Here is an 18,523-nt window from a genome sequence, read left to right on the forward strand (position 1 = left end):
TTTAAGACCAGCCTGGGAAATACAGTGAGGCTGCATCTCTATGAAATCTTTTAAAGAAGTAGCCAGGCATGGTGGTGCACACCTGTAGTCCTAGCCACTGGGGAGGCTGAGGTGGGAGGATCTCTTGAGCCTAGGAGTTGGAGGCTACAGTGAGCTATGATTGCTCCACTGCACTCCAACCTGGGTGACAGGGAAAGACCCTGTCTTTAAAAGAAAACACAAGGCTGGGCGCAGTGGCTCACGCCTGCAATCCCAGTACTTTGGGAGGCCAAGGCGGGTGGATCACCTTAGGTCAGGGGTTTGAGATCAGCCTGACCAATATGGTGAAATCCCGTCTCTACTGAAAATACAAAAATTAGCTGGGCATGGTGGTGCAGGCCTGTAATCCCAGCTACTCAGAAGGTTGAGGCAGGAGAATCACTTGAACTCGGGAGGTAGAGGTTGCAGTGAGCTGAGATCGTATCACTGCACTCCACCCTGGGAGACAGAGGGAGTTCTAATCCTTAGTTTTCAAACAGAACTGGACCCCATGCAAGGCAAGGATTGACTGTCCTACTAAGAAGAATCAAGCCTGACAGTCTACTATGGGAGGCATTTAAATGGGTCTATAGCCTTGAAATTACAGCCCGTGTTTGCTTTTTTTTTTTTTTTTTTCTTCGAGACAGGGTTTTGCTCTTGTTGCCCAGGCTGGAGTGCAATAGTGTGATCTTAGCTCACTGCAACCTCCACCTGCTGGGTTTAAGCGGTTCTCCTGCCTAAGCCTCCCGAGTAGCTGGGATTACAAGTGCCCACCACCATGCCCAGCTAATTTTTGTATTTTTGGTAGAGACAGAATTTCACCATATTGGCCAGGCTGGTCTTGAACTGACCTCAGGTGATCGACCCGCCTCAGCCTCCCAAAGTGCTGAGATTACAAGCGTAATCTCCCTGTGTTTGCATTTTTAAAGAGATTACTAAAAAAAAACAAAAACAAAAACAAAAAAACAAAAACACGTTTACAGGTAAAACATTTTATTTGGAATGCAAATCTATATTTAACCTGAGTTTCTTTTTCTTTGTTCTTTTTGTTCTGATGCAGTAAATTACTCATAATTTTAATTATACTTCAACTGCCTGGCAGTTGACAAGCATTTATTTCTACAGGACGTTGTATTGACCACCTCCTGTTCATGCAATTAGTTTGTTCTGTTGGGCTCTGGAGGGGGACGGCTGAGGCACACACCAGCCCAGCTCCTCCAGGCGGCACTAGGCACGTCCCTGAGCTGTCCAGCTGCACCAAGGGGGGCTCAAGCTCTGCACCATCCACTGGGGCCGACAGCAGGTGATGCCTTCACAACCCTTGTTTGGTGGAGGTGACGCATCCCAGCCCTGACACTCACTGCCTTTATAGGAAAGAAGCTTACCTAGGTGAGGTATTGGCAGGCTGCTGCTATGTCGACAAAGAAAATGGGAATTTTCTGGTAGGATTCAGCATGGTACAAAGTGCCAATGTTCTTGTGGTCGACCGTGTTGGTGCAGGTTAGGAAACAAGCACTTGGGACTTTGTGTTTCCATTTTGAATGTCTCTGACCTCCCACTGGAGACGCTCACGGGAGTCAGGGCTGAAGCTTGGGTCTGGGGGTCTGGTGGGCCCCAAAGACTGCAGATGCTGCATGAGACCTGAGCTCAGCTTTGTGACCTTCTGTTCTTACAAAGGAGGAACCCGGAGCCAGAGGGGCCTCTCAGGGCCACAGTCGCCCGATGGTAAGTGCGGGTGGGTCCTTTGTCACTTTCCAGTGGCTCCCAGACAGATCAGGGGCTGTGGCTTCCCAGGGGCAGGGGTGGGGCCCAGGCTGTTTTCTTGGTTCCTACGCTGGCCCCCTTATGCTCTGGTAAGCTCAGCAGGGTTGAGTGCCACAGAAGCGCTCTTCCAGTTCCACCAGGAGACGCTGGGACATTCTTTCATGCCCTGGAAATGTTCCTATCCTACCCAGAGAAGGTGGATCCCTTAGAAAGACAAAGGCAGCCGGGACGCAGCCCCGCACACCTCCATGGACACTTGAAGGAGATTACACGCTCTTCACAGAACCCAGCTTGTTAAACGCCCACTCTCTATCCCTCAGATAAGTGGCAGTAGCAAGTGATATGCGGGTGAATCACATAAATTGCCACTTTCATACCTCAAACATAGTCATATTTCATAGGATCATACAGCAAGACAGGGGAAGCGGAGCCGCTCCCAAGCTTCCCTGGCTGGCCCCACCCACGGCCCAGCCAGGCTCTGGTCACTGGGTTCCTCTCTTGCATCTCTAGCACCACGCACCTCAAGCCCATGCCCAGGAAGGCTGCGGCTGGCGCTGCTCACTCAGCACGTCTCTCTCCCGGCCCAGCAGGTATCTCTGGCACCTACTGTCCTAGCCTGGGCCTCGTCCTCCATGCTGCAGAGTGAAGCCACTGCTCTTTGGAGTGGCCCCTCTGCAGGACCCTGGAAGACGCTGTCTGGGACACCTGCTGGTGGCCTTGGCTGTGTTTCCCAGCATCCCTTCCATTTCCCGCAGCCCCTCCTTTCCCCAGAACCCCTTCCTGTCTCCCCCTTCCGTACCAGTGGAGGGCATGTGGCTGGGAAACCCCCTCGCTCTCCAAGGCCATGTCCGGACCATTGTTCCCCTCTTGATTTTCTCCTGATTTCCCGAACCATCATTCCCACCTGCTGCCTCGGGCACCCTGCCATTGTCCTTGAGGACAGCATCAGCTCCGAGGAAAAATCTCGCGCCCACCAGACTGCCCTCCTGACCCCAGCCCAACCCCAGCTCCCAGCAGCTACTCTTAGGCTGACCTGGCCTCGCGCCACACCCGCCCCATGCCAGCCCCATCCCACCATGTTCCCAGATCCCTGGCAAGGCAGCCCCAACTCTGGCCGCGGGAACTTCCCTGCGGGCCAGTAGCTTCGACTCTGCCCTTGCGCTTGGCCCCCTGCCCGTCCGTCTGTTGTGTCTGTTGCCAAGCCAAGTTCCAGCCCTGGGGAAACTCAACATCTGCCTGCCCCGGACCCAGGCCACACGGCGCAGCTCCCCACCCCACTCTTCAGCTGGGATCTCCCTGGCGCCTGCAGCCCTTCCTTCGGCAGTTTTGTCCCTCTGTTATATTTGTCGTCAATGTACTTGTTAGTAAGCATTGCCCAAAATTGAAACTAATGGAAAGAGATGGCAGCGTGTCCTTCAATGCCTTACCAGAGAATTGCTGAGCAGGCCCACCAAGGAGTCTGTGATTATCTGGAAGAACATGCCTTTGTTTGACTCACTGCGCACTGGAGATTAAAGACTCAGACTTAGCCAGGCACAGTGGCTCACGTCTGTAATCCCAGTACTTTGGGAGACTGAAGCATGTGGATCACCTGAAGTCAGGAGTTCAAGACCAGCCTGGTCAACATGGTGAAACCCCGTCTCCACTAAAAATACAAAAGTTGGGTATAGGGGCATGTGCCTGTAATCCCAGCTACTTGGGAGGCTGAGGCAGAAGAATCGCTTGAACATGGGAGGCAGAGGTTGCAGTAAGCCTAGATTGTGCCAATTGTGCCATTGCACTCCAGCCTGGTGACAGAGCAAGACTCCACCCCAAAATAATAATAATAATAATAATAATAAATAAAGACCCAGACTTCGAGAAAATACGTACAATCCAGTAGATATTTTGTTTGGTTGCAGATTACTTCTCTAGAAAAGCTAACTCCAGTGGTTGCAGTTTTACTGCCCTGTAGGGCAATAACCAATTTGTGTATACATAGAAGCCTTGCTCCAACATCCTCGGTGAAATGCCGAGACATACCCAGTTCCTCCAACGCTCTCAGACTGACCTCCTCATCCTGCCGGTCCTCCTGAATAAGGGGAATCAAGTTCACTCTCTGCGTGCATCGCAGTCCTGCTTCCCATGTTTTGGAAATTACACTGAGATGATAATTGACACCATTTCCCCCTCCCGTTTGTGAGTCTGAGGGGGTGTCTCCTTGGTTCTACACTCAAACGCTTAGCTCAGGGCTCCACTTGCAGTCCACGTCCAGCCATCGTGGCTGAATGTGCAGGGAAATGAGAACACATTTGACAAAATGCATGTGATTCCCCGCGTTCTTACCTGCCACTGTATCAGGACAGAGGACGTGGTGTGTGGCGTTGCTGAGACAGATCCCGGGGGCTCTCCTGGAACTGAAACACACAGGAGAGAAAAGCGGGGATCAGGGTGATTGTTATGTTCTGCCGCCCTTCCCAGGGCCACCCTCAGGGAGTGTGGGAGGCTGATGAGCCCTGCCTCCTTCCTTCTCCAGGGGTCCCCTTCTCCTGCCCTTCCTTGGGGCTTCCCAGAGCTTCTCCTTCAAAGCCTGTGCCCGGGATAGGAGGAACCCAACCCTAACAATGGCCCTGAGAAACAGACCCAGACTGGGCTCTCTCTGTGGTGGACACTCTGAGAGCCGCCCCTCCAGAGACGCTGTCCTGGAGCTCTCTGGCTCGAGACCTTCCCTGCAGGGCTCAGATCTTCTGGGAGAGGCAGGAACATATCTTTTTTTTTTTTTTTTTAGATACCTAGGTGAGAGCTACTTTTCCTGAATAGGACACATGATTATGCCAGGTCACTTGGTTTGAAATGCTAAAGGGCTGTCAGGAAAGGGGGTCAATTTCTGGTGAGGCTGCAGCTGGCTGCGACAGCAGGGTAAAGTAAAGAGGGATCTGCCATGGTTCTGCTCTGCTCTGTGGAGGGACAAGGTTGGTTTGACCTCTGCCCATGGCCATGCCCTGCACTCTGGCCAAACTAAACTTCTTGTCATCTGCCACATCCAAGAGATCTTCTGTGCCCCTCTTCCCCGCCTCCTCTGCTCCCTCCAAATCTGTGTGGTCCTGTCTTGGCATATTGAACTGAACTCTTAGCCCTCCCCAGCTGTAAGATCCTGGGGGCCCAGCAGAAGCATGACATGCATTCTACATCCAGTCCATATTCACTGAATGGAATGAGGATCTTCCCACAGGCCCGCTTGTGCATCTAGCAGATGCCTCTCCACTCAGAACCCAAGATTGGGTCCCAGGGTCACCTGCTCTGTGATTTTCCTCTGGACCTGAGAGGCACCCCCTCGTCAGCCCTGGCAGTGCCTGCATCAGTCACACCTCCACCGTCCCTGTTCTGCTTTAGGAATGGGTCTCCCTCCAACCCTCTTAATCTCTTAGGGTTCCAGCTTAATGGTGGGCCCTCTAGCCAGCTTCCTGACAGCCATGGTGACACAGCAGTGCCATTACAGGGAGTTCTCAATGTCCTCGAGTTGTGAGGTTGTGCAGAGAAATAGAAATCACTGTAAAAAGAAACTGTTCATCAGTAAACCGTACACATACTCAGAGGACTCTCCCTATCATGCCAAGGGTTTCCCAACCCCTGGAGAGAGTCTGTGCCTGCCAATCTCTAGATAGTGTAAGACAATACAACACAAATACAATGCAAATCCATTGCAAAAAGAAAACTGCACATCCCAGGAAAGACGATGACAAGATAGGTGCATCAAAGCCTGATTTGAATATCAAAGGATAAGAAAAGCCTCCGGAGTCTGAAGAGGCCCTTGAATTTTTTTTTTTTCAAAAATGGTCCTTTTGGATGCCACCCTGGAGGGCAAAGGAGGCTGTTGCACTTTGCTCTCACACAATCTGTCAGAGAGATTATGACAATGACATCAGCTCGTGTGGGTTTTTGTTCTTTATTCTAAGATTTAGTGCTTAGTTGCAAACATTACCTCAACTGTGTTAAAAGTAAGGTTAAAATGAATGCATTTATATAGTTTTTGTTTTGTAATTTGGTTGCTGCAAAGCCTTTCCCTTGTGGTTTAGTGTGACATTGGTCCCCACTTTAAGTGGGGAAGGCTTTTCCAGTTACAAGTAGCCTGGGCCTCCAGGTTTGCTACAAGAAAGCTGTGCAGTATTTGCATGTAACCTGTACACATCCTCCTGAATACTGTAAACCATTTCTAGGTTACTCATCAGTCCTCCTACTATGTTCTAATTTATAACACTGTTATATAACAATGTTACAATGTTATAATTGTAGGCACCCTTATGAGTGATCTAGAAATTATACAATGTCATAATACTCTCCAAACAAATACATAGTTGTTACACTGTATTTCTTTAATTTGTATTTTTAACTTTTTTTCTGAACATTTCAATCCACAGTTGGTTGAATCCAAGGATGTGGGACCCTTGGACAGTGAGTTCCTGGGGCTGATCCCAGCTCCTCAGGGCCCAGCAGGGTTCACTAAGGCCCTGGACCACCCCATACACCCAGGGCGGCTCCTCTCCTCCTCACTGGCTTTCCCCACAGCTCCAATAAACCCCCAGGATTTGCGCTCACAAAAGAGTTGGGTGACAGGCAGGAGCCACAGAAGCCAGACAGTGCTTTTCTAGGGGCAGGTGCACTTTTCCTGGGAGCACAGCTGGCGCCTGTCAGAGGCTCTTGCGGGTTCTGCTCTGCTGGGAGTGCAGGGTTTGCAGCAAAACAGCCTCTGTGAGTTGCTGAGAAGCCAGGAATGGTTTGCTCAACTCCTCTGCTGGTCCCTGAGGCCAAGGGAGGCCTGTGTGGGAGAAACCACACTTCCAGGTCACCAAGAGAGCAGAACTGAAGATGTGAGGTCATAGGGTGAGCCAGTTGGAAATTGGTTTATTGGAAAATTCTTCCACTGGAGCGTTAAATGGAAAAGACAGTGCTTTGGGGGTAGGCTGCGGGAATGATGATGAAGCGCTGCTGGGTGAACTAAGTGCTGGGTTTACGGCCTGGGAGCTGAGCTATTCCCCACCATCCATTCTTTTCCATCCCACCCGTCCTGTGATCACCGCTGGACGCGGCTGATAGAGCTGCCTCCTGGGCTCACCACAGGCCTGGGCCACACAGAATGACAATCCATCTTCAGGCCCAACGCTGCCGAGATAGGATGGAGCAGGTGAAAACACCACCTGGAGCTCTGAGGAGACCTCACTTCCCATCACTTACCTGCGCTGTTGTCAAAGAGCGGCTCGTGAATGAGAAAAATTGGGAAAATCTCTTAAAACCCAGCTACCCGCTGACATTTATTTTTAATGACCCTATCAATTATTCAACTTCTGGGATGCTAATGGATAGTAGGGGCTTTGGAAGCCAATCAAAGAGCCTTCCATTCCATTTGGAAGCCCTTGAAACCTTGATTTATGACCACAGGCTGTGCGGAAACCCTCCGAGCTGTCTGTCACTAATGGAATTCTACTGCTTGCCACCGCTCCCTGGTGACCCCTTCCTGGCTCAAGACGAAAGTGGGGCCTAAGTGTCTCAGGCTCCAGGGGCAGTGGCCAGGAACACAGTCTGGGCCCCGGGTTGCTCACCATCCTGCAGCGTGGTCACCGCCTCTGTCTCCGAACTGAAGTCGCTGTCTCCAATGTCATTGGTAGCTTTCAGGCGCAGCTTGTAGGAGGTGAAGGGCCTCAGTCTGCAATGTGGAAGAGACTGTGACTGCGGGGCCCTGCCTCCCTGTCCTGCCCTCAGGCGCTCCTGGTGAAGCCCTGGGAGGAGGGGCAAATCCCTCCCCTGCCCTGAGAGCTCTGGCCTCCTGTGTGGGCCCGAGACAGGTCAGCGAGGAGGCTGTTCTTGGGTTGGACTCAATCACTTCCTAGGTGCAGTGAGCAGGGGCTTTAAGAGGACCCTGGACCTGTACTGGGAGGAGCCTTTGAACACCTGGGTGGTCGAAATCCTCAGGGAGAAAGGAGCCGCACAGAGGGCAGTGAGTGCAGGGCGTTCTGGCCAGGAGGAAGATTCTGCTCAGGGCTCCTTGGGGAGGCACTGCCAACCCCTCACTGGAGCCACCCCTGGCACTCCGGTGGGCACATCACTGCTCTCCAAGGGATCCATAGAATTCCTCAGGAAGCGCTAACACCCTGGGCCCTTGTGCTGATCCGGAGCGTAAAATGAGTTCCTGCCTGATTCCCACGCTCCGTCCTCCTGGAGCTCTTTACTGGCCAGGCCCAGCCTCGCAGGGCTCTCTAAGGTCCACTTCCTGCCCGGCTGCAGGCAGAGACCCACCGGCCCCGCATCCCTACCATTCACTGGGGCTGACATGGTGCCAGGCACTTGGCAAGTGCAACCCCTTTCAACCCACGCGAGCTCTGGGAGAGGAGGCATTATTATTCCCATTTCAAGGATGATAAAACGGAGGCCCATTGCTGCAGGACTAGTAAATGGCAACAGTCACATGTCACTTTACAAAAGACCACATCCTGTCAAGCATCCAAGTGAAAAATGCCCCCAGCCCTTCGATGGAGATTTTAATGGGACTAATGCTTGCCTGAGGTGCCTTCTGGTGTTAGCACTTCAGGCCTACTTCCATCTGCTCACTCACTTTCCTTCCTCCCTTTCTTCCTCCCTCCCCTCCTTCCTGCCTTCTCTCCCTTCTTCCTCCCTTCCTGCTTTCCTTCCTTCCTTCTTCACTTCCCTCCTTCCTCCTTCTTTCTCTCCCTTTCACCTCCCTTCTCTCCTTCCTTTTCTCTTCCCTTCCATTCCCTCCTTCCTTTCCTTCCTTCCTCCTTCCTTCCTTTCCTTTCTTCTTCCCTTCCCTCCTTCCTCTCTTCATTTCTCCCTCCCTCCCCTCATTCCTTCTTTCTCTCTCTTCTTCCTCCGTTCCCACTTTCCTTCCTTCCTTCTTTCCTTCCCTCCTTCCTTCTCTCCCTTCCACCTCCCTTCCCTCCTTCCTTTTCCCTCCCTTTTCTTCATTTCCTTTTTCCTTCCTTCCTTCCTTCCATCCGTTCAGCTATTCCACATGCAATGGGTCTCCTGTGCCAAGCCCCATGCCATGTCTGAGACTAGACTTCAGCCAAACTCTTTTGTGCAGATGATGCTGGGATCTTGGTGAAGCCCTAGCTAGTCAGGGACCTGCTCTGCAGCCCATGCATACTCAGTCACTGGCTGGTTCCTCTCAGATGCCCTTTATTTGACTTCCGAATGAGCAAGTGAGGAAGTTGCTCTGTTCTCCTCCCTGGCGGGCAGTGGCTCTTCATAGATGAGGGCTCAGTTTCCAGACCAGAAAACTCGGGGTGCCTCAGGACTCTCAACCTCTGTTACTCATGTCTAAAAGTCTCCTCAACTATCACTCTAAGCCGAAGCCCTCATCACCTGAAACCCAGTCTTCTGTCCTCATTCCCAACGGAATCTGTAAACCAGTGCCTTTCAAATGGAACCCTGTGGACCCCCAGGACTCTGAAGCCTCTGACGTCCAGAGCCCCACATGGCCCGTATCAGCCAACAGCAGCTCCATGTCCATCGGGTTTATGCATTTGGGCTGGGTCATATTTGGCTTAAGGGAAGGATTCTGCTTTTTAGAAAACTGATAACCATTTTTGGAAATCATGATCAGATGCTATTCCTGCTTTCAGGTCCCTGTCCTGCCTAAGACCAGGTGACAGTGTTTCTCTACCAGCTCACACCTCAAGGCATGCTTTTCCACTGCAACCCTCCAGAACCTGGTCTGGACTTGCTACTTCCCAGTCCCTGACCGCAGGCACATCTCAGCCCCTCTGCACTCAGCGTCCACAACTGGAAAAACAGCCACAGAAGGCAGCTGGCCTTGGCCCCAGCTTTAATGGAGATGCTTCTGAAGTCCGACCACAAAATGACCTTTGCTCCACATTTCTGGGAGATAGCCTTTGCTAAGTTAAAACAAACAATCTCCCCTCTGTTCCTAGCATCCTAGGAGTTATTTTGTCTCGTCTGGGTGATAATCACGTGTTTTCTCCCATGACCTCCCTGCCTCATCCACCTGCGCCTCCCACCATAGCCCCACTGGCTCCTTCTCCTCCTGTACCAGGAGGCAGCAGAGTGGGCATTAGGAACGTGGACCCCAAATTAAAACTGCCTGGCTTCTAGCTCCCAGTTAACCTTGGACAGCATACTTTGCCTCAGTTTCCTTATCTGGGCTGATAATAGCACAGGCATCATGAAACTGATATGAGGCTTAAACTCAGGTGAGGCACTCAGCAGAGAGTCAGGCATGTGGTGCAAGCTTGCTACGGATCAGCTGTTCCTGTGGATCTGTAAACATTCGCTCAGATGGCCCTGCCCTGTGTCTCCTGTGCCCTGTTCCTTCCCTTCATCTTCTGCATCATGATGGGTGACATTTCCTTCATGACTGTCTGTCTTTACAAGACTCAACATCCAAGAGGACAGGGATCGAGTCGGCCTCCTTTCCTGCTGTACCCCAAGAGCCAAGAACACCCAGGAGGGCGCTCAGCAGATCTGTGAGAGGAAGGATTGAATAAGGACGCTATTCCCCATCATTGAAGTTTCTCGGGGTGGGGAGGGGGGTTGCCTATGAGGACATATAAATACCAGAGTCACATCTGGCACACAGTAGATGTTGCAGAAATGATTTGTTTACTTATTTATTTATTTACGATTATGCTTACTTATTGATGTATTTGCTTTCTCACTGGCCTCTGGCATTGAATTGTAATTATACTCAGCACTGCACTGTTTAGTACTTCATGCTTTGCTATGATCTGGGGGTTTGGAGTCACACTGCAAGCTCCTTGAAACCCCTCTTTCTCCACTGTCCTGCCTGGATCTGGCACTGAGTCGGGCGCGCGTGGTGTGCCATAAATACGTGTCAGGTGGCTGGACAAATCAGCCTGGCTCCCAGACAAATGGGGTTGGGTGCGCAGGAGGACAGAGAGCAGAGTTCCTAGCGTGAGGCCTGTGTTTTGCCGGACTCACTTCATTCAACAAGCATTGATTAAGTGTCTCTGCGAGCTGCAGGGAACACAGAATGCGGATCTGCGGGAGGTAACCCTCTTGGCCCTGAAACCAGGCAGAACGCAGCTCCGGCAGCCTACGGGAGGAGCAGTCCCACTGCCCAAATAAGACAGGCAGCGGGCAGAGCTTTCATCCCCTCTCCTGGCCCTGTGGTCCCAGATGGTAGCATCCTCTGTGCACTCACCCCAACCTGCCTCTTCACTTCCCTGCAGCGCTGCTCCTGTGGATGACTGGTCTACCTCCTAGGCTAAACGTCTGATCCTTGAGCCCCCTGCCCCCATTGCTCCTGCCATGCTCCCTCCTGTGGCAGAGCAGGACTTTGGTGACTCCTTGATAAAGGAACAAACGCACACAGGATGCAAGAACACCCTCCTACAACCCTTCTAACTGCCCCCAGTTCTGCATTCTGTTCATGCTTCCAAGCCAGCCCAAAACTCTGCTTTGCAGTGGGCCTGGCAGAATTCCAATGCTGGCTCCGCCACTACTCGCTGGAGCAACTCAGTGTCTCAGAGCCTCACTGTATTCGGCTATGGACATGGAGATAGCAGCACCGGGCTTCCAGGGCTGTTGTGAAAATGACATCACATCACCCATCCTCATGGAGTCGGGTGGATCGTGGCGCACAGCAGGCAATGAATAAATGTGATGTGTTTTTTCCTGTCTTCCCAAGAGCTTTCTCTGGCTCCCCCACCTCGGAGCCCTCACTCGTCCCCAGGAAGCCATCGACGCTGCCTGGTGCCTCCCCAGGCCTTTGCTCATTCCCCATGCCTCACCTCCCAAATCTCCGTGTGCAAACTCAGAAGCTGGATAGATTTAGGGATATTTTTGAGAAAACATCTGCCATCTAATCTCTTTCTTCTAATCATCCCAAACTCAGGAAATAAATAATTTGGGTAATACAGGACCCTCACTATCTGAACTTACTATCAGAACTCTTGCTACCCCAAATCAATAACCAATATATTCAGAAAGCCAGTTTGTACTCGTACTGCCTCGGATGGCTAACCATATACACAAAGTTGACCTCCACAGCCAAAGTGTTCTGGAATGGGCATCGGGGAAGCACATAGCTTAAGTTCCATGTTCCTGCCTCAGAGCTAAATGCAGTCTTAAACAGGAGGAGCTTCATTCATTTATATTGGTTCTAATATAAAATGGATGAGTGCTGAGTATCTTTCTAAAGCGATTCACTGCTGTCTTTATTTGCTTATCTGAAAGGCACTAAAAATGTTCTTAAGAATTCACTATTGGCCGGGCATGGTAGCTCATGCCTGTAATCCCAGTACTTTGGGAGGCTGAGGTGAGAGAATTACTTGAGGTCACGAGTTTGAGACCAGCTTGGGCAACACAGTGAGACCCTATTTCAAAAAAAAAAAAAAAAAAATTTAAACATTAGCCAGGCATGACAGCATATGCCCGTAGTCTTAGCTACCCAGGAGGCTGAGACAGGAGGGTATGTTGAGCCCGGGAGTTGGAGGCTGCAGTGAGCGATGATGGAGCTACTGCACTCCAGCTCCGGTGACAGACAAAAACAAATAACCAACCAACCAAACACAAACACTTAGACCTCACTATTGTATCACAAAGAATATCAAGCTCATGTATCCCAGCCTTGGCCAAGTTCATCTGATTCTTTTTTTTTTTTTTCTTTTGAGACAAAGTCTCACTCTCTCGCCCCGGCTGGAGTGCAGTAGTGCGATCTCGGCTCACTGCAATCTCTGCTGCCCAGGTTCGAGCAATTCTCCTGTCTCAGCCTCCTGAGTAGCTGGGGTTACAGGCGCCCACCACCACGTCTGGCTAATTTTTATATTTTTAGTAGAGAGACGGGGTTTCACTATGTTAGCCAGGCTGGGCTCAAACTCCTCACCTCAGGTGATCCATCCTCCTGCCTCAGCCTCCCAAAGTGCAGGGGATTACAGGCATGAGCCACCACACTCAATTCATCTGATTCTTAAATAATGGTATTTTTAAAAATTACATTACATGGAAAAAGAAAAAAGAAAAAGGAAGGAAGGAAGGAAGGAAGAAGGAAGGAAGGAAGGAAGGAGGAAGGAAGGAAGGAAGGAAGGAAGGAAGGAAGGAAGGAAGTCAGTCACCCGAATGGAGCTAGGGCCGTTGTGCTGACATTCATTGAATCCCTGCTGTTTTCCATGCTCATTCCATCCGGGCCTTTCTGTCTTCTGTTTGGACCCCCTGATCTATCCCATGGAGAGCTCAGAGGAGGAGCTGAGCCCATCACTACCGGACACACAGCCACCCCCTGAGCCCACACGGCCACTGCTCTGTCCTAAAGTGACATCCAAAACCTCCAAGTCACACTGGGCTCAGAGCCCTCTTCTTCCTTTCTGTTGCATTTCTGTGGGTGGCTACCCTGTCTCACTTGAACCATCAAGCAGACACTGGCAATGCCTGAACACGTCTCAGACCCAACCCCTCTCCCTGGGGGTCTAGACCCATATTCCCTGCACGTAGTCACGGTCACCAAATTTAGACAGTTAAACTCTTTATGTTTTTTGGATACTTGCAGATTTCACACAACTGGTGAAAGTAAAATGTAGCTGTCAGGATTATTAAACAGGAAGGGAGATTACACTGTGGCAGTGTACAAAATATCGCCTTCCTGGGATTCTCCTGTGACATGTTCTCTATTGATAGGCAGAGGAAGCATTTGTCCTAGTTCTGGCCCATTAGGAAATTGACAGTGGTCTGTCCTATACCAAATTAAACTGTCTGTCCTGAAACACGGACCTCTCCTTTCCAGCATGACGTCCCAGGCACACAATTAGTCTTTTGGTTTCAGAAGCCTTCAGGAATAGTGGTTGGATTTTTTTTTCCTTCTTTTAGATGGTTACACAAAGGATGAGGTTATTTATATCTGTGAACACACTGCCGATTAAGCTAAGCATCTTGTGTAGTTTGTTAAGTCAGGCTGGGCGCACCCGGCCACACTCCCCTGACCCTCGGGGCTGTGCCAGGAGAATTCCAGGGCTCCGGGAGGATGGTATCTGCTACTAGGAGCGCCTTCCTCCGGAGGGAAGAGAACTGTGCCTCTCGAGTTCTGTTGCTGTCGCTCAAAGGGCAAGTGAGATGCCGGCAGGAACCTAGTGGACACTCTGACTCTTCCGATCGCCTTATTTCTTGGCTGCCAGTTCGCTGGCGGTCAGTAATGAGGCAAACCTTGGACTCACAGAGCTGGAGGGAACAGCAGGATCCCCGCTCCAGCCCTGCCTTTCACAGACGAGAAGTCAGAGTCCTAGCAGGCAGCCAAGGGTTGGACTTTTCCAAGGCCACGCGGCTACTAAGGGGAGACTGACTGCGGAAAGCTTGGTGTTCAGATGCACACGTGTTGGGTTTTCAGATGTTGCAGACCCTTGTAAATTAACTGCAGGACATGGATTGTGTCGATGGAGACTTGATCTCTGGCTCCCGGAATGTGACAACCACAAAAACCTCAGGAAATATCCTTTCCATTTAGAGATGTCGAGGCACCCGCATATGCGTTACTTAAGATATCTCTGCCTCAACATCTGTGTGTGTAAAATGGGGATAGTGAGAAGTCTGGTCTGTGTGTTCACACAGTTGTTATGAACATCGTATGAAATGACAGATGGAAGTGGTGTTGAAAATGACAGGTGCTGGACAGGATGAGGGGATTCTGGCAATGATGATGGCGATGAGGATGGCGGCGGTGGTGGTGGTGGTGAAGTCCTGTCAAAGCTTTAACTGTCTGGAAGCTGAGTGACTAGAACACCAGGGAAAACACCTCAGAGGGGACATCAAGCTGGAGCTGCTGCAGCCTCATTTTCCTAACATGAGGGGCATAACCACAGCTGTGGGGATGGAACAACTTTTCTAAATTCCAACCTGCCAGCATACGGACCTCACCAGATGTTGTGCCCTGCACGGGGGAGACCAGGCAGTGGCTCTGGCCCTGCTGCGAACAAGCCCTGTGTGCAGGGACCATTCCGCCTCGATTTTCAGAAGAGCAGAGGGCTGCTTGGACCACGAGATTGGAGAGGGTGACTGCGCCAGGGTGGGTCCTTTGGGGCCGCAGAGAGCTGGAGCTGTGCACTGGGGCGCTGGCTTCTTTGTTGGTCTGTGGTCTCCAATGGGGGCCTGGGAGCCGCAGCATGGGTTCCATGGGTTCCCGCAGCTTGGTTGACCCTTCTTGGGCTGCTCAGAGACTCTGGTCAGGATTTGCATTTGACACCCAGCTGTGCCTCCTGGGGAAACCGTGTGGGGGTGGCAAAGGCGACAGTGGCATCCATGGCCATGACTGCCCAGAGGGCCTTATCCTCATCTCCAAACCTCGCAACTCAAAGGCCAGGGAGCTCAAGATGCCTGAGAACCCGTCACCTGCCCCAGATCACTCAACAGCAAGCGACAGAAGCCAGGCTGAGCCTGCACAGTTCCAGCTTCACAGCTCTGTACCGAGATGCCCGGTGGGCCACCCCTCCCTGGGCAAGGGCTTCACCTCCGTCATGGGCCTGGTCCTCAAGCCAAGGATGGGGGTTTTGGATGTTTCTCTTCTCTTTGAAACCCCCGTTGTTATATCTAGGACCAGCGACACCCACACTCCAATCAGCCCTCACTCCAAAGTCTGAACTTTGCCTCCAGGGCAGAGTAGGGCAAGGGTGGTGTTCTGAGGAGCTGCCAGGGGCTTCACCTGGGACCTGCCTCCCTCCCTACGTTCAGGTTCAGCCAGGCAGGGCTGAGACGGGCAGCCTCCAAGATGAAGGCGGCTGGGCGACACGGAGGCTGGGCGGGGGCTATGGGCAAGTGACCGACTTTTCTGGTTGTGGTCTTCCTCTGTAAAGCGGGATCATGGTCTCCCCTCACTGGGTGACTGTAGGGACGCAGAGCTGACCTATGTGACCATCTGAGAGACAGAGGAAGCTCGGCCAGCCTGGAGACAACCGTCTCGTCCCCTCCACCCTCTTAGGCATTGGTGCAGGCTCCAGAGCCCTTGGACACGGAGGGACTCACTCTAAGAGCCCCACTCCACAGCCTGGAGTGTGAGCTCAGCAACAAGGGACCAAACTCTGGGCCGATGAGAAGCACAAGGCAGGTGTCCCAGGTGGCCCTGCCCGGGCAGGGCCTGCAAACCCGACAGGCCCCAGGAGGGCCCAGGCAGGACACATGGTGAGGGTGCGGGACTCCTGGGGTGGCTTCCAAGCCCTAGGACGCCCATCTGTGTGACTGTGGCAGTTTCCTTGTCTGTAAAGAGTGGGTGAGTCTGTAACCGCAGTCGTGAGGACCCTGGAGGACCCACAGGACACCGCTGCTATTGTCAGTGCAACCCTCTCCCACGCCGAGCCCACAGGTCCAGTAAATAACTGAGTGGATGGATTCTTGTCTTGTCCCAGGCATGCCCTCCCGTCTCCCCATCAGCCATCACTAAGGAAGCACAGCACTCGTGGTGCCATCCATCTCCCTGCTGCTTTCGAGAACGCAAGGGGACGCAATGTCCCTCCAGCCCTGGACACCTGAGGCCGGCCCAGCCCTCCTCCACATGGTCCCCTCCCCATTGCCACCCTTGGGAGGGGCTAGGACTCCAGCCCACACGTCTAGCCCACCCCCTGCTTCGCCAATCCCTGGGTCCTGGGGTGTTCAAACCAGCCCAGGAAGTTTGAACTTCCTGAAGATCAGACTCCAGGAAGGGGCTGGGGGTGGACCCTTGGAGGTGGCTCCAGGATCCAGGAGTTCTGGGATTCCCAGCATGGGGAGTGTCAAAAAGAAAGGGGGCCGGTGCTCTCAGGGGTGCGCCTGCTTGGCCCACACAGACTCCCCACTATCTGGACAGGAGCTGGCTGGAGGCGGCCGGGGCACCATTCCTTGGGGGGGCGGTCCTCCTGCTGTCTTAGTACCTGTCAACGATGCAGGCTGTGGCCTCGTGGCTGATGGATGAGGAGTAGGTCTGCCACTCGCCCCGGGGCAGCTCTCGCACCTGCACGGTGAAGTACCGGATAGGGGAGGCCCCATCGCTGCCTGGGACCCACTGGAGCCGGAGGCTGCGTGCGGTCACTTCTGCCTGGGGTACCAGGAGCTCTCTGGGGGGTGCCGGCCGCTCTGCAACCAAATGAGGACAGACCAGGGACATGTGAGAGGCTGCCCTTCCCAAGGAGGATCCCCAGGAGATCGCTCTGTTGCCAGGCTGGAGTGCAGTGGTGTGATCTCAGCTCACTGCAATCTCTGCCTCCCGGGTTCAAGGGATTCTCCTGCCTCAGCCTCCTGAGTAGCTGGGACTACTAGCATGTGCCACCACACCCAGCTAATTTTTGTATTTTTAGTAGAGACAGGGTTTCACCATGTTGGCCAGGATGGTCTTAACCTCTTGACCTGGTGATCCGCCCGCCTTGGCCTCCCAAGGTGCTGGGATTATAGGCGTGAACCACCACACCCAGCCAAGCAGCTGTCTTAAGGCTGACTTTGGATGCACTACTCGTAGAGACCAACAGACAGGAACAAAGCCACATAGGGGTCCCTAGGCTGCCAGACCACCAGGCACTGTGTCTGTGATGACTGCTGGGGTCACAGGGTCTTGGGGGCTGCTCTAAGCCCTGTGGTGCCTTTGGTCTCTCTTTTTCTGATGTTGGGCTCAGTCCACCTTTAAAGCTGAATTCTCTCCTTCTTGCAGTCACCCAGGGCCTAAAGCATCTATGGCGTCTACTCCGTGCTGCTGTAGGTGAGGACACCTCTGGGCTGTCACTGCCTCTGGTGTCTGCAGTAGCTTGGATGGGGGACGTGGGGTGCCCGGGGCCAGGCCCAGCCTGGAGTGCCCATCGTCTGCCACTGCTGTGCCTCCGCACCCCATCGATTTCAGCAGAGAAGCCCCGCAGCGGGAGGAATAATTGTTTAATTGTTTATCATGAAGATTATTGATTCTGATTAGAATGCGTGGCATGTGTAAAGTGGCGATTGATTGTTGGCCTGCAGTGGCAGGTGTGGGAGGAGGGCTCCGGTCTCACTTCATCAGCACTTGCCTCTGTAAGCACACAAGGTGGCCCAGAGTATCCCATTTCAAAGGCTCTCTTGGACTTAGTGGTAACTAGCAAGCCTCTTGGATTCCCTCTCCCTGAGCCACGAGGATGGAGGAGGGGAGAAATCTCCGAAATCTCTGGGCCCGATTATCAGGTGGCATAGTGTGGGGTGGGACAGTGGGGCAGGACCGCAGGGCGGGACTGTGAGGCGGGACACGGGGAAATAAGGGGACCTGCTGTGAGATCGTGTCTGTGACGCACCTGCACACGTGCCTGGCCCGTGGGAGGGGCACAGTCAATGCTTAAGATAAATGAACCATAAAACCACATGAATACATTAGAGAATGAAGTCAAAATGTTTGCTTGAGAGAGCCATTACCATCTTCCTGAGAAGCCTTGAGTGCTGATACCTGGGGTGGCAGCAGGGCAATGGGGGCGCCCGTTTCACAGGGCACCTCTTCCATGTGCTTTAATTGCAGAAGCACCTCGGGTGTCTGTGGTGACTGAGGGCTTTTGTCTCTCTAGCTAATAACATTAATAATAATGATAGTGGTAGTGGTGATGGAGGGGATGTGTTTTCATTGAATGCTATGGGAAGACAAAAGGCAGGGGCTCACACCTGCACCCCCAGAGCTTTGGGAGGCTGAGGCGGGAGGATCGCTTGAGCCCAGGAGCTGGAGACCAGCCTGGGCAACATAGTAAGACCCCCATCTCTACAAAAATTAAAATAATTAGCTGGATACGGTGGCTCATGCCTGTAACCCCAGCAC

The 18,523-nt window shown here is 52.5% G+C and overlaps 1 protein-coding gene across 7 annotated transcripts in view; it reads right to left on the reverse strand.

Annotated features, from left to right (window-relative positions):
* SDK1 (sidekick cell adhesion molecule 1) overlaps positions 1-18,523 on the reverse strand; it is a 653,438-nt gene that overhangs the window by 101,396 nt on the left and 533,519 nt on the right. For all 7 annotated transcript variants that reach the window (XM_031665629.1, XM_031665628.1, XM_031665627.1 and 4 more), the window contains 3 exons: positions 16,641-16,842; positions 7,359-7,462; positions 4,108-4,178 (listed from right to left, as the gene is read on the reverse strand). In XM_031665629.1, coding sequence (XP_031521489.1) covers positions 4,108-4,178; positions 7,359-7,462; positions 16,641-16,842 — 377 coding nt within the window. The remainder of the gene's footprint in view (positions 1-4,107; positions 4,179-7,358; positions 7,463-16,640; positions 16,843-18,523) is intronic.

This window comes from Papio anubis, chromosome 4 (genome assembly GCF_008728515.1).
Source record: "Papio anubis isolate 15944 chromosome 4, Panubis1.0, whole genome shotgun sequence".
Classification (NCBI taxonomy): Eukaryota; Metazoa; Chordata; class Mammalia; order Primates; family Cercopithecidae; genus Papio; species Papio anubis.